The following is a 27,507-nucleotide window of genomic DNA, read 5'->3' on the forward strand; positions in this document are numbered from 1 at the left end:
TCGGTTTGGGCGGTCGCTGAAGGGAAGTGGGGCGAAGGCAGGCCTCTCCCTTCGCCCTCTCGACGTCTCTGTCTGTGTAGGAGAGCTAGGCGTGTAAGAAGTAAAGAAATAAGGACGAGCCAGCAAAAGAGAGCCTCGTCTGTCGCCCGTTGCTGCTGCTGCCGGTGGTGTTCCGATGCGAAGACGGGCTGGCGAGCGGCTCGGCTTGGTTGTTACTGAGAAGAGGAGGAGAAGGAAGAAGAAGACGCGACGGAGGGAATGGGGGACATGTGGAGAAGGGAGTTGATGGAAACGTGGACAGCAATACAACGGCTGAAGCTGGAGGACCTAGACGAAGAAACAAGCACTGGGGAAGAAACGAAGAGAGAAAGAATCAAGGAAGAAACGGACGCGGTGCAAAAAGAGAAGAAAAAGAAACGACGTAATATAAAGAGAAATACAGCCCGTGGCATAGCGTGGCTTTCCGTACGAAAAACCGGCCTCTGCCGCCTCGGTCGCGACGGCGCGCTTCGCTGCGACGAGAGAGCTCTTTTTCCGCACCGGCCGCTGGAGGAGCTGCTTCGATGGTGTGTGTGAGAATAAGAGAGGGAGATAGCGGCCGCTGTGTTTCGAACGAAATACAAAGCGCACATAACGGCGTCTCGTCGGAGGAGGCGAGCAGTGACGGGAGAGAGGTCGCTTAAAGCATACCGCAGGGGAGGAGATGTCCTTTAAACGACACCATTGGCTGGCTGGTTCGTGACGCCGCCGCGGAGATCCGCCTCGATGGTGGGCGTGGCGTCAGGGTGAACTTCTATCGCCGGAGGCGGCCCCAGTGTCGAATACACCAGCCTCGGCGCCTTATTTACCCAGCGGCGCAGCGCGGTGCGGGTGCGAAGGTGCCCCGCTTCGAAAAAAAGAGGAGCCCCCCCCCTTCCATGACCACCAGCGAACGTGCCGCGTAGCGCGTGTTGCTCAGGTGTTGAAGCGCGCGTGGTTGTGTGCGCGTCGTGTGTGTGTGTGGCAAAAACGAGAGTGCGCCGCGCGCGCGATACCCAGCGAGCGAGCGGCAGGTTTTGTTGTGAGCTGTGGCGACGGTGCGGTGTGTGGTCATCGGCGGCGGGAGTCGTCGAGCGATGCGCCAACTGCGATGACGGCAACGAGCATGTTGGGCCAGCACAAAGGCTACCAGGACGCGTCGTCCGGCTGCGCTGGCTCCATGAGCAACGGCGGATCGGGTGCGGCGGCCGCCATGCAGCCGCTGCAAGGCGGTTACAACATGGGCATGGCCGGCATGCACGCGGGCTACGCGCCGCAGTCGTTCGGCAACGGACCCGCCATGACGTCGGGCTCGGCGTGCATGTCGCCCTCGGTGGCACCGCTGGGATCGATGAACTCCATGAACTCGCTGGGACAGGCCGGCATGAACGGGGTGTCGGCGGGTCTCATCGGCGGCCTGGGTCGCGACTTCCTGCCGGCGGCCGCGGCCACTGTTCCGGGCACCGCGCCGGCCTCCGGGGCGGGCCCGGACTCTCCGGGCGCCCTGCAGAGGGCCCGTGCCGACTCCAAGGCGTACCGGCGGTCGTACACGCACGCCAAGCCGCCCTACTCGTACATCTCGCTCATCACCATGGCCATCCAGAATAGCCCGAGCAAGATGCTGACGCTCAGCGAGATCTACCAGTTCATCATGGACCTGTTCCCCTACTACCGCCAGAACCAGCAGCGCTGGCAGAACTCCATACGCCACTCGCTCAGCTTCAACGACTGCTTCGTCAAGGTGCCGCGCACGCCGGACAAGCCGGGCAAGGGCTCCTTCTGGACGCTGCATCCGGACTCAGGCAACATGTTCGAGAACGGCTGTTACCTGCGGCGCCAGAAGCGCTTCAAATGCGAGAAGCGAGAGGCCGTGCGGCAGGCGCAGAAGGCCACCACGGGCGGCAGTCACCACCACAACTCCAAGACCAAGATGGCCGCCGAGTCTCCGGGCCACATGATGCAGCCACCTCCTCCGCAGCACCACCAACAACAGCAGCAGCAACATCAGCAGCAGCAACAGCAACAGCACTCGCAACAGCAGCAGCAGCATCAGTCGCAGCATTCACAGCAGCAGCAGCAGCAGCATCATGCGCTGGCGCCCACCTCGAATCCGGCCATGCTGGGCATGGGCTACGGATCGCACCAGGACCCGTCCAGCTGTTGTTCCCCGGCCATGGGCCCTCACCACGCGCTACACGAGTCCTTGCTCAAGGTGGGTTTCCTCGCTGTCTGTGCCCCCGCCACAACGTGGGCGGCACCTGTGTACACCTCTACAGTTGGCACCAAAAGAAACGCTATCGGGACAGCGTTAGGGCATCCGCACCGAGTATATCCGTGGCTATACGTCTATATAGCCACGAGGGTGCTAATACCGGACTCACGCACAGTTGACTTGCTTCACAGCCTCGACCGTAATAATCGATCTATGCCATCAGGATATACAGAAGTGCGACCTGTTGCCCGTAGTTTTGATCGAGTTGCGATTTTGACTGACTGCACAGATCAGTCCAGTGTTGGGAGAATATACAAGCAGAGTTCCAGCTAAGAATCCCTTTTTGTTCTAGGCATGCGCTAGCTCAATTAAAATAGCTCAGTTTGACTTCCTTGAACACAACAGGAACTGGATCCGGGACGTTCTTTCCCTGGCACAAGCTGTGGGGCTGAAACTATAAACCTTGTTCTTGTGATGCATGTAAAGTATATCGAGTGTGAAGGAAGGTCCCCGGATGAAGCAGGAAATTCTTATTTGACGGTGTACCCACTAGCCCAACAAGAAGTTCTCGCCGAAATTGTCTTAAACATAGTGAGAGGCACCCGAATATACTTTATATGGACATAAACCATCACTTGTATGCTGAGATACTGGCACATCGAGGATGTGGAGCCACACCATTGCATGCATCCTTGTGTTTCCCATAACTAAAGGGGTCGTCAAATTTCGTCATGGCGATGACCTCCTGCGCAGCGGTGATAATCGACAGCATGAGTTTACCCAATAACCCATGCGATAATAAGCTTCGCTATCGAGTGCTGCGATTTCAGTGCAGCTCGAGGGAACGCTTGTCACACAAAACCAAGGGCATCTCACTTTCCATGCACCAATGCCAGCATGCAAGTCCACTAGCAGTGAGGGAGACGGGAAAGGGCCTGCACAACCGTGATATACGTCACATCCTGCGAGGCTGTTTTGACATCGTCATCATCGTCGCTGGGAAAATCTCTCGGATAGTTTCTCAACCTAAAAGGAACAAAATTTGGTCCGGGCATGTAGTTCTAATGCATGCATGTATACAGGCACAGTATCGTGGCAATTTGTGGCCTTGAAGTTCGTGAATCGTTTCAGAAGACGGCAACACCGTCAACTCTGGCATCACGAAAAAAATACACCTGTTGCTTACAGTATACGCCAGCCCAAGTCCGAGAACATGGGAACTGTTGTGAAATTATTTTGATAGGGTTTCTAGGCTTGGTGCTTCCAGTATTTTCCGACATGGCAAGGCGTGCCAATCCGTTTGTGAAGCAGCAGTATTCGAGAGCATTATGCGTTATGGAATGAGTACGTGCGGACATGAAGTTGCGTCTTGTGATATATATATATATATATATATATATATATATATATATATATATATATATATATATATATATATATATATATGAAGCGACTATCTTTGTAACGCGCTGCAAAAGCTGAGGTTAGCGCCACTTTAAGGCCGTCACCATGTCATGAGTCCTACCTGCGGCCTCAGTCGCTTCGTCGACGATAGGCATCGTCTGGATGACGCGTCGAAAAACGAAAATGTTGTGTCGATCGAAACTTAGCTGCTTAACGTTCGATCTCGAACTTGCGAACAATTAGCGAATCGCATGAGCTTTCCTCGAATATCAGCTCTGAATATATTTGCGTCGTGTATTCTTCCGCTTTATTTGTGGTATATGCGACAAAGGGTTAGCTGACGTCGCACATACATGCTCTCAAGTCTTCTTTACACGAACGTAAATAAACCAAATTAAAATAAAATATCGTGTTTAACGTCCAAAAGTAACACGCATCCTTGTATATAACCTTTATAACACATGGGTATAAGAGACGATGTACATTGTATTGAGCTCCGCATTTCTTTCGACCACTTGGTTTTTTAACGTGCACCTAAATTTATATAGTAAAATAAATATAAGTAGATCAGGGCATTTATTTTTTATTTCTGCCCTCATCAGAATGCGGCCGGTAGTCGAACCTGCGAACTAGTGCTCAGCAGGCTCAACGCCATAAATGAAACACCGTCGAAAGTCTTTAAAACGAAGTGCTTTGGCTCTCGGAAATCATTCGTTATACAGGTTGCTTCGTTGTAAACGTCACGGGCCACACAGCGCACAATAGAACTAGGTCATAATTATTCATTCGTTATACAGGTCATTTCGTTGTAGAGGCGTTCGTTGAAGAGGCGCTTGACTGTAAATGCAATATGGCCCAAGAGGCAACAGAACATGTAGGGTGCGCCTGCCTCACAAAGAACAAGAAGGCAGCAGAAGTAGACAGACAGACAGGCAGATAGATAGATAGATAGATAGATAGATAGATAGATAGATAGATAGATAGATAGATAGATAGATAGATAGATAGATATATAGATAGATAGATAGATAGATAGATAGATAGATAGATAGATGGATAGATAGATAGATAGATAGATAGATAGATAGATAGATAGATAGATAGATAGATAGATAGATAGATAGATCCTCACTGTAATGAAAGCTGGAGATGTGTGACAAATGGCGAGGCATGCTATACTCCAAAGTGTTGGGTGATGAATATGATATGCCGAACGGCCACAAACACACAAATGGTGCATTCACACACTAAAATTATTAACCAAGTCTCGTTAAGAGCCCTTAACATTTACAAATAATAGAACGGCGCATATTCGACGCGTCCAAAGTGCAGGTGGGGCTCCACAAGATACAGTGTCGCACAACTATAGGCTCCGACAGAAACATGAGTACAGAGAAAGATGGAAAGGCAGGTGAATTATCGATACACTGTCCAGTTTGCTACCCTGAGTAAAGGCGTCCAGGAGGAGGGCACTGGCTGAGGCGCGGCGTTTCTAATGCATTTGCACATTGCCTTTGAAATACGCGTATAGTCCCATCCCCTGACTATCGCGACGCAAGACGGTTCAGAGCATTTCACAGCGCGCGGCGAAAAGTCGCAGGGTTCGTTATAGGGATACGTTAGAGCAACGTCATCACGAATCATGAGTCGATCGCGTTATATCGGGCGTAAAACATCGCACTCGCGGCGGGCATATCCGCCGCGGAGTTGGGAAACGTAACGAGGTTATTAAGTAGTCGTCACTGGGGAAATAATCGTAACGGGTGGGTCCCTAAATATTTATACGGCCTTTAAAAACATCACAATTTGCCGTGTAACAAAGCGAAATTTTCTTGGTCTCCTGAAGAGTGTTTTTTGTGGATCGAAGGGAAATGTGTGCGACGACGTGCTATACATTCGGAAACCTGAAAGCAGTAGTTGAGTGCATAGAATATATATATATATATATATATATATATATACACGAATGCGCACGCGTTTCTGTGTGTGTGCTTGCGTTCTTTTTTCTCTTCATCCAAATGTCTCTTTCTCTCTCTTTTGTCCTCTTCTTTCCATGAAAAGACCCTCAGCGCGAACGTATGCAACGTCATTCATAAAGCAAATATACTGTGTACTTGACCTTTTCCGTATATCGACGCCAAACACATCTATCGAAGGCGTCGCAGTGATATCTCTGGCAAACTTTCTTTGCCATGTCCGCAAATAGCGCCTGAAAAGCATCACGCTATGTAGACGTTTGCACGCCGGCATTCCTTTATGCCTTCTTTTGTTACTTTATTCATTTAGTTCACCTGTGGTGTAAATGCAAGCGTCGCGAATATATATATATATATATATATATATATATATATATATATATATATATATATATATATATATATATATATATATATATATATATATGCGTGTGTGTGTGTGTGTGTGGTCATTGCGCAATAGTATCAATATTGTCCCACGCACTTGCTTGGGAGCTTGCGACGTTAATCTCTGTTGACAGTCGTGTTGGTCAATATTTTCTTAGCATTACATGTATTCTGTTTGCAATCTGTGCACGAATGTATATATATACATTCTGCGTTGCGACGGTAATACCGATACTACATTACGGGAGGGTTGCGTCGCCCAAGGGGCTGGGTTTCCTCGGTATTTCGTCATACAAACCAGCTGCCAAGTTGGTCGTCTGCTCTTGTGAGCTGTGAGCAGACGAACGCTGCAGTGTTTGACGTCAAAATGATTCAGTGCGCGTAATGTGGGATACCCAATGTATTATAATTCTTTTTGTTTACGTATTTCACACGAAAAAATAGAAGGAACAAAAAATGCGGTGAGCAGAGACGAAAGGCAGCTTGACCATACTCCCTTATAGGAATATGTTGGCAGACTATGAATCATGCTTACGAATATAAATTAACTGCGAAAAAGCGCGGCATACGCAACGAGCGTCTCAGAGTAAAATACACAATGGAGAGTTTTAGGTTAGGGGACGCAAGCGTCTTGCGTGCGCGACAGTACTGCGCATTTGCAGACCCAGACGTAGGGGTCTGCGCATGCGCAGTACCGTGTCCCCTAATTCTCGCGTACGCAAGCGGCTTGCGTCCCCTAACCTAAATTCCTCTGTTCATGCAAAAGGCAACGGTGACAGAAACGATTTTGTTTTTGCGCAAGAGCACATACCATGTACAAGAACGATACAAACCTTAATTGGCTTTGAACAGGACGATATATTTTCATAAAAAGGCAATGTTGACAACATTTCTTTTTGTTTCAGAACAATACTGCTTCTGAATGAAAAAAAAATGCAAACAATAAATTCCAACTTCTCAGTGCTCAACAATAAATTAATGTAGAAAAGAAAGAACATGGCTCATACGGTACTGAGAACGAATAAGATTAAATCAACTTGCCTAACACAGAAGTACCATGTCTATATCTAAAGAAATCAATTTATTATGAAGTCGATGCGTTGCAATTTCGTTGCTAATTCGATTTTCAAACAGTGTTGCACTTGTCCCCCGCAGAGAGAAATCGACCACGTGGTATATTCTCGCGAAGGCTGCATTTGGTTTCTGGAGGCCTCACGTAGGTTATACAATGACAAGATTTCCATGTTATTGAGTTTTATCTTCATTTGGTATAAAACTAATAGTCTGTCGTCACATAATTGATAAAATAGTAAAATACGCTGTACGTAAGAATCAGCTTGCGTCGGTGTGCATCCCATGAATCGCACGCACCATGTCGGAGAGCTTTCTTGGGGAGTACGTAAATTTTATTTGTATTCAATTGATATGTTGTACACCTTCCTAAGGAAAAATAATTCTCTTGGGCCGGAAACATTGCATTATAGACGATAAGTTTGAGCCTTGCAAGGAGTACATGTCCACGGCCACGTGGTACTCCAACGGTTTTTGTTAGACTATTGCTACAACTCGTTTGATTCGCGAGTTCCAAAGCAAATCTTCATTAAATGTCCACCCCTACTGGTTTCGTCTCTCAGGCCAATTCACTTTTGTCCGGACCAATAGAATATCTACTGTACTACTGCCCATCTTTTGACAATGAAAGAAATGACCTCTGCACAGCTCTAAATCACTTAGAACACCGTTCACCTCGAACAAGATCTTGAGACCATGGCCTCGCATATCGCAGCACAAAAGGCCAGAAAAGCGCTGCTGCGATATTTGAAAGCTACCGGATTGAGTCAGCGTCTGTGATCCGGACTGAGTGACCGAGTGATATCCCCAGTAGACTTTTTCTTCTTCTTTTATTCTTTCCTTCCCCTTTTTCCTTTCCCCAGTGTAGGTTAGCCAGCCGCGCTCAGTCCTGGTTAACTTCCCTGCCTTTCATTTATTATTTGCTTTCTCTCTAGACAAATGCAGAGAACAAAATTATAACTTATATGGTTGTGGTATGGCGTAAAGAAGACTGGTTTAGTTTTTTTTTTAGTATTTCTTTGCGCTGGCTCTGCGGTGATCCAGTCATTTAGCTTAACTCCTTCTTTAGTCGATAGTTTCTTCGTGCTGACATCATGGGCGTGTTTTCTCAACTGTGCTGATATAGAGATCAAACGAGTAACCGCTCTTAGCAGCTTGTCCTGAAGCTCGCCTATGACAAGATTTTACCGTGATTAACTTTCAACTAATTAGATTAGATAATATGCTACAGTGGCAAACCGGCGACGAGTATTTGGTTAACATCCCTGCCTTTCCCCCCTCTCTCTCTTTCTCGCTCTCTTCAAGCCATTTAGTAACCGATGCACACCTGGTACATTATCTTAAATTTTAACGCTAATGACCGATCGCTCATACCGCTAGGGAGAGGGGAGGGAGTGTTTGTTCACTTATTACAGGCACACTTGGTAAAATAAACCAATTACAGTAAATAGTGACAAACGTTTAGTGAGGATAGCAGTAATACATATATTCGAGGGGCTCGATATTCGTTATTTAGATATGTTGTGCATGCATGCAAGATTGGCCCTGGGGGTGTTATCCAGGGACACTCGAGGCTCCATTGTCTACATTCATCATCTGTTTCGCATGGTTGCACATAGCGCCAGTCTGGAGATATCTACTTCTAAAAAGTGCTATATGCGAGTACATTGGCGTCTGTGCATGCAGTGAGGTTCTATTTTGATTTTATTTTCCTTTTTGAGTTGATGCAGGCATAAAACCGCGAATGTATTGCGCAGAATGTGCAGGTGACGCAAATCGCCGAGACTGCAAGCTTACGTCTCGGGACGTCTACTAAGTGGACCTGCCTCGACTGCTGACAGCGTTGATTGTCACAGTTGAGACAGGTGAATTATTTATCACCTTTCGTTGGTTAGGCTATTTGATAACAACTGTATGGAGAGGTTGGTGCTTACATATGTGGCGTCAGCTACCCCTGCTCTCTGACATGACAGTTGGAATGATACTGCTCATAACGAAACAACGATTAGAAGAAAAAAAGAACACAGGATCATAACTTCTAAATTTCGCGTACAGAAAAACATAAATGTTCGCAATACAAATGTTCGCAAAACGAATGCATTTGGGCAGTTGCAAATGGCGTCACGTCGTGCAGATTGCATTTTCTTGTTCAAGGAATGCCCATCAGCATGGTTGACATGGCAGGGAGCCTCCGGGTCTCAAAACCTCCGTGGTGGCACAATCGCATTAGCTGCCACGGGCTCTTTTAAAAAGACATCTGTATCTTTTTTTGAAAAGGAAGATGGTATGCGGGCCTCGTGTGCTGACATCGCGGGCGGCGCGAGTCACGCCGATGAGCTGGTCCTAATTATTTTTTATTGTCTTTGGGACTCCGATACAACTATCTTGAGTGCTAAGATACGTCAGCTGATAGCTTGAGTTAGGCATGACTGATACTACAAAGTCACAGGATGTTCTCACACTGCACACTGGTCTGGTTCGGTTTCCCTTTAAATATGACTATAACACACTATGCTAGCAAGAAGTTGGATGTAACCATAAGAGAAATTTAGTACCGTCCGTGGAAGGAAAATGAAATTTTTTTTAAGACATTAAAAGGAAAGGAAGATAAAATAATGTACAAGAGTGCGAACTTAGGCTATAATAGTTGGCTGAACATAATTCCGAAGAACAGCGCTAGACATGTAAGATGAGCGACACAGACGCTTTCTGTCAAACGGTGGGTTATTTGTGGGGAAAAGTTCGCATATGTACATGAAAAGGGCGGAAGGTAATTTGCTAAGAATTTAGTAAGGAAGTCGCCTTGAATAAAGATAGCCATAAACCACCTGTCATATGAGAGTTTCACCAATTATACCTTAATAGAGAACTTGAAGCCATTCAATATCGCGCTGTAAGGTTCATCAAGTCATTATATTCGTATACTATGTCCGCATTACGTACCTAACCACGCAGTTCATCCGTCGCTTTCCGTCGTCACATTGCTGTAGCCCATCGTCGTTTCACAGTTGTTTTATCTGTTCTTGCTCTCGGCACCGTTCGCTTTATATCGCGCCGCTTTCGCTCACATACCTGAACGCGTGAGTCATCCCGTCCAGATTGCCCGTCCATGTACCCACACAACTTCATTTGTCTTCCGAGCAGCAGCGACTGGAACGGCCTTCCCCACATTTCTTACTGCCGACAGTTACAAAGCGTTATTCATATAAACACCGTCACTACTTATTTTTCCACGTGAACATATGTGTTTAGAGTATATTAACATGCTTTCATTTCATTAATATGTACTATTGACTGTGTTTCCTTGTTGATTTAAGGTCTGCTTTCACTATACTACTATGTTTACATATAAATGTACGTATCTGTCCGAGATTGCTGATGTATTTGTATTATAATAAATGTGTTACCAGTGTATTGATTAAACCTACGCCTTATGTAGTACTAAGTGGCTCTTTGCTGGAACCCATCTCTCTCGTCTAGCTATATTTCGTCCAATTTTACACGATTTCTGCGGCGCTTTATGCGTCCTGCCTTGCGGCTATGGACGCAGAGCTTCCCACAGGCCCGAACGGTCAGAGGACAACGACAGCGAGCTCTTCATTGACACATGCCACCTGGTCCACCAGCACTGAAGACTCCACTGAGGCTTCTGCTCTCGTGGCCATGGACGCGGTGCTTGCCAACCCGGCAGGTCAGAGGTCCGCTTCGATAAGCTCTTCAAGGAGGCGAGGTACTTGGTCCAGCACCAGCGAAGACATTGAGATTTACTGGGTCTCAGGCGATAACTCGTCGGATGACAGCTTTGTGTCGGTGGTGTTGCGACTCGGAGATCCGAAGATGTTGAATGTACTTTGCTTGTGGAGGAGTAAGGGCACGGGGGTCTGGGCCCGATATCCAGGACGTGTTACACACAAGGTTATACTACACATTTACAAGAAAGTTCAAAGTAGTACAGAAAAAGTTCAAGAAGTTGCAGCGGCCGATCACTCGGCCGTCCGTCGCTCTTTTTATCCCCTGCGTGGTCGCTGTTCAGTCGCCTCCCCCAATGCGGCGTCAGGAGAACGATGACCTCAGGTACCGCCAATCCGGAGGTCTGTTGCTCTTTTCCTCCGAAGGAAGCTTTGTCGGAAACACACGCACATCACTGGGCACAAACAGGGCATGGGGGACAGCACACTGACTGCGTCTCCGGCACGGACGTGCCAATTTGGACGGCTGACAGTTGAAGGACCGTATCCTCGTACTGACGGCGTCTCCGGCGTGGACTTGCCAATTTGAGCGGGTGACAGGTGAAGGACCGTATCCTTGCACTGAACGCGTCTCCCGCGTGGACGGGCCAATTTGGGTGGCTGACAGGTGAAGGACCGTATCCTTGCTAATTGCCCAAACTTCTCCTGACCGAGGTAGTCCAGTGGTGGCCGTGCAACATCCCATTTGAGAACGACCTTGATGAGGCCATCGGCCCGTTTCCCATAATGGCGTTATCCGTGACCGGAGGTTGTCGCGGGGTGAACAGCCGATCAAAACAGTGGTGAGCCGAAAGGTCAAAAGGAAGTTCCTCAAGACGTCATCACCTAGGAGTATACACTTCAACCTTGCAGACAAAGCATGAGCGCTCGCCGCACACCATCCTCCTCACACCTGCAGACTCTTCCGTCAGCCTTCGAGGACTAAGCAGGCAAGCTCTCTCCGTTTTCCTTGAGGGAATAACACCAAATGAGATTAAACAGGTGCGACTAAACACGCGGAAGAATGTCTTGGATGTCGACACAAACCGTGAAAATGCTCTAGACAAGTTCCGACAGATTACAGAATTGGGGAACATCAAAGTGCGCCCCGTTATACCAATGGAAGGCACTTGTACTGCCGGCGTCATCTACTACAATGACCTGGCAATTGCGAACTCGGACCTGCCTATTCTTATCAAACCGGCGTATAAAGGCGCGGTCATAACGCACTTATGCCGCCTTGGAAACAGCCACTGCGTGAAGTTAGCGTTCAAGATGGACACCATCCCTCGCATGTCAAAGTCGGTCACTTCCGACACGTCGTTCGACCGTTTGTCCCCAAGCCGCTTCAATGCCACAAGTGTTTCAGGATCGGACATGTCAAGGGTGTCTGTGCAAAATCTACGGTGTACCCGATGCTCGGAGTCGCAAACTGCCGACGACTGCCGCGCAACAAATGTTAGATGCGGTAACTGTGATGAATCTTATGAAGCCACATCTAAAGGTTGCCCACGTATCAAAAAAGAAGTTGGTAGCCTGAAGCAAATGGTAGCTCATCTCATAGTGAATTTTCTGAAAAGATCTGGCGTCGCCGTCATCATCGACGGAAGCGTACAACGCAAGGTGCAGTTCATGCAGAGATTGTGCCAAGCTTCTAGTACAAGCAGACCCGAGATCCCAAAGTGGCTTCAAACGGAAAAGTCTTCCTCTGTAGGAGACTGGCCAGTGCTGCTGAGCACCCATCCTTCCAAGGAGTCTACACGCTTGATGCCTCCACCGAGTCATTCCGATGCTACATTCCCCAATCAATGTCATCAGAGTAATGCTGAACAGCATCGAAACTGGATCCGCTCGAAGGGGTCTGCAAGTGCTGGACTTGCTGAGCCCAGTCCTAGCAACCCACGAGTGAACCATGGCTAACAATCACCACTCATTTCGTAAGGAGATCAGAGATGCATCGATTATTCAGTGGAACGCCAGAGGTCTAAGATCTCGCATTGTTGATTTTCCCCAGTTGGTGCACGTTAACCGATTTCCAATCATCATTATCTGTGAACCAAAATTAACCCATCCAATCAGATTATCCGGCCACGAGTCAATTACGTCCTCAAGCAACAACGAAAGTAGCAAGGCTGTTGTCTTCATTCGCCGTGAGATTATTTACGTCGTCCAGCCTGTGTAACCTAATGAAGACAATCAGTATGTCTGCCTAATCGTGAAAAATAGAAAGTTCGCTTTTGCACTCGTAGGCGCAAAGTCATTACGCCCGTTTGAGATCAGAAGACTAGAAGACATAACAAAGGCATATCCTGGTCCTTGAATTGTCACAGGGGACATTAACGCCCATCACATTATTTGGGGAAGCTCAAGAGTTAATGCAGTGGGACAAAGACTCGCTTTATTTATCTCCATTCATGACCTCTTGCTGCTGAACGACACCAGTCCTTCATTTCTACGGGGTGCAGTGTACAGCAGCTGCCTGGATTTGACCTTTGTATATCGCCGCTTTGCCTCGCGCGTTAAGCGGTTTTGGGACATTCAGACATATGGGAGCGACCACATCCCCGCTTACCTTGAGATCGGCGGGGTGTCCAACACTCATCCGGCTAACATTCTACGAAGAATAGATTGGACTGTGTTTAAAGACCTACTGGAGGACGCTTGTCAGAAAGGTCTCTCTTCTGGACTGCTAGAAGCTATAAAAGATGCGACGCAGACTGCTATGCGCACGTTCATGTGCTCACTGAAGCGCGCAATTCGACCTGGAGCTGGAGCGACATCGCGCGATTCGCCGTCGCGCTGAACGAAGATACCGACGCACCAAGTCCATCCATTACCCAAGGACGGTCCGTCGCACACAAAAGAAAATACAACGTCGTATGTATAAAATGGAATCCAAGTGATGGAGAAAATATTGTAACTCCCTTGGCCCCCGTAAACTATTGTCTCATATATGGAGAACTGTGAGAGGCCTACGTTCTGTTTCAGAACAACGCTTCCCATTCAAGGCCCTAGCACTCTTCCAACGCCGACAAGACCTCGACGTAGCGGAAGATTCTTGCGCTATGATTGCAGGGCAGTCAACGGTCACAAGTTGCTTTTAACTACGTTCCGAGCACGTGGGATTCGTGCATGCATATCTGCCGTTCACCGCTCAAGAACTCGACGCGGCACTTGCCTATATATGTAGTCCGTCGTCATCACCTGGCCCAGATGGTATATCTCACCGTATATTGTGCCACTTCCGTGAACAGGCGCGACGCGCATTGCTGCGCATCTTCAATGAGTCCTGGCAGTCTGGAGACGTTCCTCAAGAATGGAAGACCAGTCGCCTATAGTACCGCTCTTAGTAACGAGTAACCTTCCGCAAAACGATTGCGTCAAATCCCACGATCATATCCCTAAAATCCTGGCGGCCCAGTACGCCCGCAATAGGGCTAGGAGGCTTGACCTCTCGGTCCCAACATGGGACTAGCCAGGCAGGTGGTAACACCTTGTACAGGACCTGAATAAAGTTTCTTCCTTCTCCTCCTCCTCCTCCTCCTCCTCCTCCTCCTCCTCCTCCTCCTCCTCCTGTACATAACAAAATTGGCCAAGCTAGTGGAGAGAGAGAGAGAGAGAGAGAGCAAATGATAAATGAAAGGTAGGGAGGTTAACCAGAACTGAGCCCGGTTGGCTACCCTACACTGGGGAAAGGGAAACGGGGACGGAAAAATTAAAGAAAGAAGAGAAAGTCCACCGGGGATATCATTCAGTCACTCAGTCCGGATCACAGACGCTGACTCAATCCTGTATCTTTCAACTATCACAGCAGCGCTTTTGTGGCCTTTTGTAGCTGCGATATGCGAGGCCATGGTCCCAAGATCTTGTTCAAGGTGAACGGTTTTCTATCTAACTGGTTGAGAGCTGTGCAGAGATCTTGTCTTTCATTTTCAAATGATGGGCAGTAAGTAGCACAGTAGATGGTCTATAGTTTCTTCGAGCTAGTGGAGAGCCCGAAGAGGCAATATGAACAAATATCGGCATGCCGAAAAATTGAGAACAGCGCCCTAAATGTTACCATAACTTAGAAATGACGAAATAGGTGCGTGACAGGATATATATTCAGCTTGTAGGAACGAGGATTCCACGATGCGAGCTATTGTAGCGCGTAGATAAGGGCGGCGACGGACAGCGCTTGTCCTTTGAGGGACAGTGCTTGTCCTTACCCTGTCTATGTTGCGTCTGTCGTCTCTCGTCTTTTTCTGTGCCACAATTCTGGTAATTAGTCATGCACCAACTAGCCCAGGAACGTGTTTTATGGATCCTTCGTGCCCTGTATTTCCAGGCATATACAAGACCTCGCATTATCTTCAGTGATCACAAAGTCAGTTCGAAGTTAACTTCGAAGTGGGGGAAACAAAGGATAGAGAGAAGTTTAATTATTAAGCTTTTAACAGAAAGTATCAAAATGAAAGAGATCAACAATTTTCTTCTTAAGTATGGCGTTACAGGGGAGGTGAAAACAGGGTCCCCAAAAGCTACACGCGGGAATGATCGCACCGTAAAAGGTCCGTATTGCATACAAGTTTGAAGCACGTGTCCACAAAGAAAACAGCCGCGGGTGCAAAACGTTTCGAAAACGGTTCAGAAAGAAAGCACAGGTTATCAAGCTAACGGCAATAAGTCGACGTTGCTTGTCCTGTAGCTTGCTGCGTGCTATTTCTCACAACGTCCATTGTTGCTAAGCCCCGCTAAGTTCTTTAGAACAAAGGTTTCATAATGATTCATTGATAGATGTGATAAAACAGTTCTTCAACAGCGTGTGCCTTCTCAGTAAATTTCATAATATTAAGATATACGTTTTAAACGTGAAAATTTTAAAACATATACCCTTTTTTTTCTATTTGGTCGGCGAAGATTTAGAGTGGCCACGGTGGCAGTATTTCGAAGGAGGCGAAATGCAAAAACACCGGTGCACTTGGATTTAGGTGCACGTCAAACAACCCCAGGTGGTCAAAATTAATCTGGAGTCTCCCACTACAGCGTGCCTCATAATCAGATCATGGTTTTGGCGCGTAAAACCCCATAATTTATTTAAAGATTTATTCAAGGACCCATTGGAGCAGGAACAGTTCAACTAAGAGGAGATGCTGGGTGTGTAAATAATACAGGTGTGTAGTAATATACAGAGAGCTTTAGCTTTGCGTGATAAATGATACGATACCGCGCGATACGTTTTAGGTCATCTGCGCATGCGCCACTTCGCCGCAGAACAGCGCTGAACATCGGCCGGGAGATCAACGTTTCAGCGTACCGTCGTTGCGTACCGTGATGAGCTAATGGCGCTGTGAAAAAATAGGCTTTTAGATCGTCCCGCTTCGCCAGCTCATCACCAACGAGCCTGCATGCAAATTTTGTTAGTCGGTCGTGCACGTGTATTTATCCGTTAGTGTACCTACATTCAGGTGCACGTTAAAGGATCCCAGGAGGTCAAAATTGATCCGCAGTCCCCCACATGCGGCGTGCCTCGAAATTAGATCGTGGTTCTCGCACGTGATACTTCATAATATAATAAACAAAATAATTAATTAGCTATCATGGGAATGATGGGTATACATGGATTTGTCCAATCTTTGCGCTTGTGGTTCTTCTGGCGCCACTTATTGCGCTTTGTGCCATTAATTTCTCAAGCAGTGACATTTTTCGAAACGAACGAAGTATCTGCGCACCTGCGTAAACATTACCATGGGTTGTGTTCATAACGCAATATTTTGTTTAGAACGCTCAATACGCAAAGTCACAAAGCCGTTCGAAGCCAGATGGACGAAGTTTAGACAAATCCATGTACTACCCCCTCCATACCATCCATTGACGAAATTGACGAAATCCATTGAAGGTAGAACTGTCGTACTCGCCTCTCCCGCAGACAGTGACCTCCAGGTGAATCCTAGCAGTTTTTTTTAAAACTGTCTCACATTTCGCGTCGGCGGCAGTTATACCTACTGCGGCTCTGCAACGATTGCGACGCGCGAGAAACAAACACCCCGCTATATGGCACAGAAGTCCCGCCGAACGGCTATGCGTGCACGTTGAATAGGGAATAGAAAATGACAGTCAAGAGTTACATTTTTTTAAATCCCATATTTCTAAGCGGTCCTGCTGGCTCAAGCTCACGGCGAGTTTATGCGCGAATTTTCGCTTTGAATCTGTAACAAGTGCGGTCGTCTCGCTGCGTTGACAACTATTTTCATCATGAGCGTGTTACTTTTAACATATTGCTGCTAGTATTTGCTATTTTATGCTGACGCTTGCGCTATACCCGATAGAAGTCGCTGGGTTCCTACGGAAAAAGCAAAATTATAGCAGTATTTTTTGAGAGAAACATAAGTAAACATGCTTAAATTTGTTGTACGTTTCAGCATAGAAGCTGCAGGTTATTACTGTAAGTCGCCCACATACTTCCGGTATCAGAACGAAACGGAAACAACGTGATGGCTCGACATGACGACGCACAGCCTGCCGGTTTCACGCTGAACGTGTAGCGATTTCTGCCCCGATCGCCCCCGTCACAGGAAGCGAGTGGTGTCGTAGACTTTCGTTTCCCTTCGATCTCATTTCGGCAACCAATTTCTGACGTTACGCGTCTCTCGGAGGCTCAAGGAACGTTTCATTGTTTGGCTCTCATGCCGTACTTGTTATCGCGGATTGAAGGCCCAGCCACCAGTGTAGATCGATCGCTTTGGTGACCGACGGGCGGCTCGCCATGGGAATGGCTTGGATTGGCATGACTTGAGGCAGCGCACGTTCTCTTTCGCCTGTGGATGCTCGCACGTTGACACTTTTCCAACACTCATTGACGCGCAGAAATGCTCGAACACGTCTGTAGGCTTCTGTAAGAACGTCTGGACTCCTCAACGCTATCCAGGCGATTGGAACTGACAACGGTCAGGAAAAAAAAAAAAAAAACACACTCTGCAGCTTCAGGTGTCTCACAGTGAATTTTGTTGAAAGTTTTCAGATGCGTCAATGACGACGCGATTGCCAACAGAGCGACGCTAAAGGTTACCCCCTGACTGCGAAGTATATTTACGCCTGTATCCTTACAATAAAACAACACGGCAACCAGTCAAACCTTTGTGCTTTGTTAGTTTATTAAGATATAGTTTCAAGTACAATGTTTTGTGGTCTTAAGTCCTTTTTATCCAATGACTATACTGCAGGAATCACAATATTCTGCCTTGGGGTGCATTAGCGCAAGCTCTTAATTGGGCCAGTTGGTGCATGATGAACTTGAAAAAGGGGGTTTCAGCGAAACACGAAAGACGCGCACACAAGGAAAAGACGTTAGACACAGACGGACGCTGGACTTTCAACTGTGCTTTATTGGAATTGGTCTAAATTGGTTGAATATTCGTCTCGGGAGGAGTAAAATTTGCGCATGCGTCGGCTGTTTTCGCGCGGTGATGTATCTTCGATGTGTTATCTATGCACATGTCTTAGGAGGAGTTGAAGATGCGCATGCGTCGCAGTTTATGTGCGGCTATGTGAATTCCAATTAAGTACAGTTGAAAGTCCAGCGTCCGTCCGTGTCTAACGCCTTTTCCTTGTGTGCGCGTCCTCGGTGTTTCGCTGGCACCCCTTCTTTCAACTTCTGCCTTGAGTGGCACGAAAATGATCTTCAAATATTCTGTGGCCATATTTCACACCATTATTATTGTGAATCAAAATTTCTGAAGAATCTAAAGCTGCTTACAACACATTGAGCGTTCGGAAGTTCATGAGAAAAAACTTCGATTCATAGCAAAAATCTCCTGCGGGATTTTGTTTGTTTTCCCCTGATTCTTATTGTATAGATGCACGTAATGTAACGTGTTCAATTGATTAAAAAATGACTAGAAAGAGTTAAAGGCGTTGAAAATTTAGGATCCGGAAGGAGATGGCTGGTATACGACAACACGTGGTAAAATAGACGTTGGCAGGAAAGCCCTTATTTCGACGGCGGTTGCTGTCGCCCCACCCACAGTCACGCCGTTCGTTTAGCGCGACCAACTTGCTACAACCAGATAGAGACGCGGTATTGAGGCACTCTGCAGGAGCAGACCCCATGCAGTGAGCGGAGAGCGCGCGACGGTCTTGGAGCGAGGGAAATCGGTTGTATCGCCGAGTGAAAATCGCGCTACATGCATGGTCTTTATTTAGCTCTTGAAGGAAGGAAAGAGACTATAGGAGGGAGCGTCACATGACAGTTTCAAAACCTAACCACGAGACATATAAAGGAAAGGCTCACGGGAAATAGGCCCTCGCCATGTGATAGGCAAGCGGTCACCACCGGGTATGACGTTTAACAGCGCGAACTTGTACAAAGGACTGCGAAAAAGACAGGCGTAGACAAGCGCTGTCTACGTCTGTCTCTTTCGCCGTCCTTTGCCCAAGTTCGCGCTGTTAAACGTCACGGATCAACACCAACTAGCCTGGTCGCACACCTTACTGCCAAAGAGCGTACGGGAATATAGAGTATAGGTGACGAGAAACAATGAATGCCTTTTTGGAAGGTCGGAAAACCTTGGAGCGCCTATACTTCCTAAGAGCCAAGGTACAGATTGGCTCCGATAAAAGGGATGAGCGGTTCCAGATGAGTTTGCATTGCCGAGCCTATAGTTGCCTGACGCAACGGTGTTTAATGCGAATAGCATTCTTCGCATTGTCAGACCAGTTTCCTCCCGGCGATCTAACGTAAACAAAAAATATGGGCCGTTCGCTAAGACAGTGCAGTCTGAAAATGTGGGTCGATCTCGAAGCTACTGCCGGTGCACTATAGGTATGGGCCACTGCGCATGCGCCCCTCTTCAATGAACTTCTTTGACACCGACTTGGGTCACTGGGAATGCGCGGAATTCGCAGCCGCGCCGCTAGATGGCGCAGCGTGTGCAGATGAAAGCGCGAGATAGGATCCCGACTGCAGTATACACGCCTCTTGCATGACGCGTTTCGGCTTACGCATACTCGGATAGCCATCGTAGATGAGTTATGGCCGAATTATTTCAGTCCTTTTTTTTTCCTGCATGTTTTAAGTTGCACTCTCAGCCAAGCAGACAGTTTATTTATTTATTTATTTCAAAGTACCTTACTGGCCCCAAGGGGAGCATTGAGTAAAAGGGGCGTCGTTGTCGAAGTCTAAACGGGCAAGAAACGCTGTGACCGAGCTAGGCCGCTGAAATCGAGTGGTATCTTGGAGGCCATGGATCGAATAGCGCAATATATGGTCAACGCCGATCACGTTTAACTTGCCACACCTCTCTGTGAGTGTACTCGCGTTTCCTGTAGCATTCCCAGCCTCAGATTCTGCGGTCACCTTGCTTGGTTCGTAAATCAAGTATCTCTAAGTGTCAAGTATATCTGTTATACCGAAGCGGCCAGTGCGCCATGATCGTTACTGCACTTCATTGTTGTATAGGTTGCCTCCCGATGTTGCTCATTCATTTGTTGCGTTTTTGGATTTAGCTGCACGTTAACGAACCCCGGGTTGTCATGTATACGCAGCGCTTTCTTTCGGCGGCGGTCATGATTGAATAGAGAGGAAAAGAAAAAAAATTGCATCTCACGACCAAAATTAGGTATCGAAAATGACCCGCGGTATATTGCGTACTAGAGATCCACTGGAACATTCTGGTGAGACTCCTGTAGCGTGCCACAAAGCACGAATGTTCCCAGGACATTTGCAAATTTGACGACACCTCCCGTCAGACTCTTAAACGCTGTGTTAAAAAAAAAAGAACCAAATGTCATGAGTACCTACGCGTGTTGTGGCACGCTACTGGAATTTCACCAGAATGCTCCAGTGGATCTTTAGTATGCAATACCGCGCATAGTTTTCAATACCTCATTTTTCACGTGCCCTGCCACAGTGGTAGATCTGGGAACTGGTCTTGCAAGTCCCTCCATTCCTGGCCATTCGCCTGGAGCACGCCGATACGGTGACCCAGTGTTGCTCTGGGAAATTAGGAGTGCACCACCGACGCGTGTCATATCTATTCTCTGGCGGTTGTGCTTAGGAGTTGCCTTCGCGAGAGCTCATTCAGCATCAATTGGAATTTATTTCATTTACGATAGTGTTGGCCGTAAGGTCGCTACAGAGTGGAATTTAAGGCATCGCAAACACAAAACTGGGTGTTACAACAATAATAAGTTGTCAAACGTACAAACTTGGTGTTACGACAGCAAATTACATCGATTAAGTGTCAGTCATAGAAAACAGACAGAATTTGTACCGCAGTATAACACTCCGGCAATTCATTTCAAAATTACGTCAATAACATGACATTGATAGAAAACAGATAAACTAGTAATTTTCACAGTAATATAACACTTTGCCAATCACTCTTCTAATTCATGAAAAACACTCAAAACCCGCCGTGGTTGCTCAGTGGCTATACGGTGTTGGGCTGCTGAGCATGAGGTCGCGGGATCAAACCCCAGCCCCGGCGGCCGCATTTCGATGGGGGCGAAATGCGAAAACACCCGTGTACTTAGATTTAGGTGCACGTTAAAGAACCCCAGGCGGTCGATATTTACGGTGTCCTCCACTACGGCGTGCCTCACAATCAGAAGGTGGTTTTGGCACGTAAAACCCCATAATTTAATTTTAAAAACACTCGAATTCATGAAACAGACGACATGGGGTATATCTACTAACGTAATATATATATATATATATATATATATATATATATATATATATATATATATACAAGAATAGAAGCAAACAAATTTTCAGTTTTTAATGACGTCATTGTGCATTTCTCGAAAGTTTTAGGTGCACTGCATAACGGATGATGGCAGGCAGGGCGTTCCAGTCTCTTATAGTTCGAGGGAGTAATCAATGTGCATATGCGTCAATATGTAGCTGTGGCACAACGAACATTGTGTCATGCTCTATCCTGATAATTCGCTTTCTTGGGGGAGCTAAGTAATCTGCAAATTCGATGTTAAAATGGTGCTTAGAAAGCAAAAATAGGAGTTTAGTGTTGCCACTAGGCGCCGCTGGGATAGAGGTACGTGGTAGTTGAAGCAGGTTTAACATCTCTGTTACAGAGTCGGCGGAAGAACACTTGGACAAAACAAACCGTGCAACCCTTCTTTGTGCCCTTTCGAGTTCGTTTATTAGACCCACTTAGCTGACAGTGCTGCATGTGATGTCTGCTGCTGCGAGGAGAGCATAGACCGCATGTTGTGCCCCTGTCCTCTATTTGATATGCAAATGCAGTCAATGTCCAATGCATTCTGGTGACGAGATGATTGCCCACTGTCCGTACGGAACACTGTCCTCACCAAACATCAGCCCTTGGTAGTGAAGACAGCTTTCTGCTTTCTTTAAAACGTGGCCTGTGAGAGCGCCTTGGACCACGTAGTGACGCCCACGCACGTGCGCACACTCACCGCTTCCTTTCTTCCCCTTTTCCCTTCCCCCAGCGTAGGGAAGCCAACCATGCGCTCTTCTGGTTGGCCTCCTTGCCTTCTCTACTTCTTTTTAATTACGTTCTCTCTAAACAGAATGAATGAACGTATCAATCAATCAATCAATCAATCAATCAATCACTCACTCAATCAATCAATCAATCAATCAATCAATCAATCAATCATCAGCGCATTTCCTCTGTGTTTTGCTGTGGCGCAGGTGGACCCGCACTACAACCCGTCGAGCCACCCGTTCTCGATCAACAGCATCATCGCGGCGAACGAGAGCAAGGCCGACCTGAAGCTGTACGAGATGTCCCAGTACGGCGGCTACAACCTCTCGCCGCCGCTCGCGGGCCACACGGCTCTGCCCAACGACTCGTCGGCGGGATACTACCACCCGTCGCTCTACTCCATGTACCAGTCGGCCACGCCCAGCCTCTGAGACGAGGAGCTGCGGGACTTCTGAAGAGGCCTCCCGCACGCCGTGTAGCTCTTGTTTCCCGCGAGGGGGACGTGCTCCTCCTTCTCGCCACGGGCCCGGCAGACTCGGCACCCGCAGGATCGTTGGACACCGGCGACGTGGCGCATGCTGTTCAAGGCCGGAGACGGCGCACCCGGGGATAGTATGAACCGTCCTGACCACCACTCGTGTACGCCGCTGGCCCGCTGAGAAACAAATCGGCCCGACGAACAACCGGAGATCCGGAGACAGGCACGCGGTCGGGGCCGCCTGTTCAGAGACCGCAGCGCTTCCTGTCGGCTCGCACACATCGCTTCCTCTGTTGTCAGCCGCGAGCTTGCGTTTACCATCAGGCTGGAAGCGACTGTTTCCCTCTGGAACGGAACGCGCCGCTTCTGGAGTCTCAGAGCATCGCAGTGAAAAATACCGAAGCGCTTCTGGTGATCGACGGTTGTGACTCTTGCAAACGGGCACATCTGGCACGATATGCCAACGTGCGTAAGATTGGAGTTCGACCCCTTGTGGAAAAGTCATCGCCTCCAGGAGGGTTTCTCGTTCGTTCTCGACGAGGATAACGTGTTGCTGGCGAGAACTTCTCAGGCGACGCCTCGGCAACCCTTGGTCCCACCATCAGTGCACGAGGAGCGCCATTGTCGTGATGACGTCATCGAGTTCACTTTTCGCTCGTGCTGTGCTCTGACTGCTTCGTTCGAGGCTAAAGTCATGATAGGTGAAATGCCATTTGGCTGACCGCCGAGCCGAGTGGTTGAGGAGAGTTCCAGCTTACGGTGGGTCGTGACAACCCAGCATGCGAGACGAAGAAAATAATGAAGCAAATATTCTCAGCCTTGCTTCAAAAGCAAGCAAACGTGTCTGGCGCGTGCATGTGTCGCTGCTGATACTCGCAGAGTCTGTTGGTAGTGGACGTCTATTTTTGTGACTGAATTGTGTACAGCTTTGATTGATTGCGTATTCCAGCGAAACTGATCTTGTCCCGCTTGAGCTATGTTCGAGAGACGCGAGGGCTTAAGCGCTGGCGATGCATTGGAAGATGTGTTTGATAAGAGGGCTCAGCACGCGACATCGTAGGCTCCATTTCTTGATAGTTGGAGAACCAACAGGGACCTTGGATAGCCTTCGTTAGTTTAAGCTGACGACTTCGCGTCGCCCGCTCTGCCGACAACGTTGCTCAATGACATAAGGCGCCGTATGGCATCGCTTCGTATCCTGAAGATTTCAGGAAAATCGTTCGTTCTTTATTTGTATTTTTTGCGCTGTGGAAGTAAGGGAGAATTTACGGCATTAACTTCACGCTCCGGTGACGCCGTAGCTCTGCAGTAATCCTCGTTATCTTGATACACGAAAGAAATCGATTCGAAATCGGAGGTTAATATAGAGGGACCCCGTAAGCCTGATGGCTTTCCATCTGGCCGGCGTGTCAAGCGGACATCGCCGTTGCTTTAAACGTCTCTATCCTTGCACTGCTACATGCAGGTCACCGTATGCAATATAACGACGAAGTCTGGCTATAGGCATACGCCGTCGGTAACCATAGAAACGATCATGTTTAGGCTGGCCCTGAGCAATCGTGTCTCGCACGAGGGGATGTTGACGAAGTGCTCGGTCTCGCAGCCGCTCCTGCGACATCGTGAACCGGCGGGCACTTCTATGTCCATGGTTATCTCGCGGGGTGCAGCTTCGTAAGTTGTCTTTAAAGAGACACTAAAGATAATTAAGTGGCCAGTCGCTGTGCGGCCGTCGTGGCGAGCGACTGCATGGTACGCTATATACGTACAGGTCGCGCGAAAAGAAGCAATTTATATTATTCTGAGCTAACTTAACCTGATCACTGCCCGGGAGAGAACTAATTTAATAAGAATGGGAAGGACAGGAATGTTGATCAGAAGAGATGTATCCGGTTTTATATGCACAAAACTGCCCATGTGATTGGCGGCGAAAAATAATACATAAAAGAAGACAGAAAAATAATAAGAAAATAGAAGAAAAGCAGTTATCCTCTTGTGACTGTGCCTTTCGGGCAAATAAAAAGAAGAGAAAAACTTTAAAAATGGAAAAAAAAAGTAGCAAGGGAAAAAGAAGGAAAAAGGAAACAGATTCCGGTGCTTTGAAACGTCTACTATTGATGGAATTTTGATGTTGAGAATAAAAACAGTGAAAGTGTAATAGAGCGTAAGCGCTGATTGCTCATTTTTCGAGATAGTTACCGCCAAGAACCTGCTCTGTTCTGCGAGAACGAGGAGTTTACGAGTGCTTGTTTCATATACACATTTATTTTTTTCTTTCGTCCGAGCTCCTATTTTTCTTACTCAATCATTTGCCTAAACGCTATGGGAACAGCCCTACGAACCACAACTGTGGCTGTACAGACTCTGCGAGTTCCTCAGCTTAGTTCTAAGGAAAAAAAAAAAAAAAAGGCGGGTCACCTTCTGAATCAGGCACGGATGGTGACGTCACCAAATAATAATAAGAAAATGAAACAGTTTACATGTATAGATGTATTATCAAAGAAAAAGAATGTAATGATGCCTGCAAGACGCTGCTACAGTGGAAGCTGTGAATACTTGCTGTCGCTCTTGTTCGTGCCTTTGGAGGATTCGCGCTTAACGAAAAAATGTTAAATAATAATGGAAGCAAAGCATCCGAGAAGACCCGTGGACGCGAGCCAGTGAATACACTTCCATTATACACTACGCTGTTATCTCCCTGGTTTGCTGACCCGTCGAATCCAGCACGCGGAGCTGGGAAACACAGTGGGATGTGATAGACTGACCAAATGGTGGATCCGTGTGTCATTGGAGTGACCAGACGTGAGCTTGATGTGAGAGCGCTAACAGAAATAGTATTGATCACTCTGAAAATTACAAGAAGCAAGGAAGCAACTCTTTATTTAATTATTCAGGAGATATGCCGCAAGGCGTGTGTGATAAAAAAAAAAAAGAAACAGTAAACGCATGCAGCCCTCGGTGATGCAGGTACTGCAACTACGAGTTTGCGCAATTGTTGTTCCTTATCAAATGGGTGTGGTCCTCTGGGGCATTGGGCTTAAGTTCGAGCCCCCTTGAGCGCCTTGCGGGCTCACATGTGCCAGGGTACAGCCATAGCAGGCGATGAGTGTAAACCACCAGTTTTGAAATTGACTCCATGCTGAGAACCAACAGCATTACGAATAGACATTGATTTCCGGCACTGTCTGGATGGAAAAAAGAAAAAAAAAAGAAATGAATCCTTCAGCCACTGCTCCTGGTTTTACTTGGATGTTTCAAGTTGAATTGATTCATGCTCAATGCTTTGACATCGTACGCAACGGAATCCAGGCAAAAAAATAAATAAGATGGATGCCTGCTTGGCATCTCGTTGACTGGCACGAGTACCGTGTCGAACCGGGTCATTCCTGAGAAAGGACGGGTGCCCCAATACCATAGCGCAATTTTTGTCGAGGTTCAAGGCGGCAAGTTCAGTTGGAGCTCTCAGAAGGTGGTGAACGAAAAAAAAGTCAGCGCCAGACGCAAAGTACAAACGTTCATGTGGTTCCTCCGTGTGGTACCGACTCGTGCAAGCAGCAATCGTAATCAGGCTTTCCTTTCGACTCATCAAGATTCCTCACCGCTACCTTCTCCTGTGACTTCGCTGACTTCCATTCGTCACTTGAACTCATCGCTTCACCACTTCTGGTATATACGAACACGGCCACTCCACCATCCAACAAAATCCAAAATATATCCGACCACCGAAAAGTCAGCAGGGAATCACGTCACAGATAAATGACTAATCCTGTTTTGTTTCAATCATGACGTCACCGATGACGTCTGTCTCCTTACAATCATTATCCTGCGTAGTGATTAAGTGTGAGAAAAAAAAAAAAATCTGGCGAATCCCATTCGCCGCCCATGCATTACGCACGAGACCGTGACAACCACAACACATCGCGCGGAGCGCGAGAGAGCACGAGAGCGTGACGTACTGCACAAGGGCGCGCATGCGCGGGAGCCCCATTGCTCTATATTATTTTTGTCGCGATCCACGTGGTCTTCTTCGCATCTGATATACATATTTAATGGGAGCCTTTCTACGAGTCGGCATTTCGTTCTCGTTCAGCGTCTCCGAACCGGACTCGCCAAAGCGCAGCATCGCTTTCTCGTGCTGGTGCGACGTTGCGCATCGGCTGTTTGGAACGGTGCCAAGAGCGCGAGTACCAACCGACGACGTCATAGACGCTTGTGTACTACGCCGCACCCTAGCGGCGTGTGGCAGAAACCGAGTGCGCGAGTTGGCGAGAGACGTGCCGCAGTTGTGCGTGTGCAGCGGACACTTTTCTCGTCGCGCAACGAACTCGTAATCGGCCCGCCTGTGCTTCTTTCGTGTGTCTGTGCGTGTGAAACTGTGAAGAACGTGATAGACTTGTAAATAGAAGATATAATTTATATTTAACGGAGAAAAGGAACTCGTGGAAGAGACAGTGCACTATATGTTTCGCCGGAATGGCGCGTTGTCAAGCGCGCGTTTCTGTGTGGTCACCGCAGGCGCAGCTGCGTCTTTGACGCGGGAGATTAATAAGGACCGCGAGAGAGTGTGTGTACGTGTGCGTGTGTGAAGGAGTGCGGAAGATTCTCCGAGGATCGCTGCGTCGTATCTGACGGACTCACGAGCCCGCGTGAAGGAAGCGTGCGTGCTTGTGTGTGTGGCCGATGCATTTACGGCGCATATGTTTGTATACAAAAGTCCGCAGACCGCTGTTTTGAACGTGTACACTTGTGTGCTTGTATATAAAGACGTATATTCAATCCCTCCGTA

At 47.6% G+C, this 27,507-nt stretch overlaps 1 protein-coding gene across 1 annotated transcript; it reads left to right on the forward strand.

The window, feature by feature from the left end:
• The first annotated feature begins 207 nt into the window (after window positions 1-207).
• On the forward strand, window positions 208-27,507 carry LOC142588469 (silk gland factor 1-like). The gene is made up of 2 exons (XM_075700236.1): window positions 208-2,230; window positions 22,453-27,507. Exons 1-2 carry the CDS (start codon window positions 1,130-1,132, stop codon window positions 22,675-22,677), a joined length of 1,326 nt encoding a protein of 441 aa, XP_075556351.1. The 5' UTR covers window positions 208-1,129; the 3' UTR covers window positions 22,678-27,507.

This window comes from Dermacentor variabilis, chromosome 7 (genome assembly GCF_050947875.1).
Source record: "Dermacentor variabilis isolate Ectoservices chromosome 7, ASM5094787v1, whole genome shotgun sequence".
NCBI lineage: Eukaryota > Metazoa > Arthropoda > Arachnida > Ixodida > Ixodidae > Dermacentor > Dermacentor variabilis.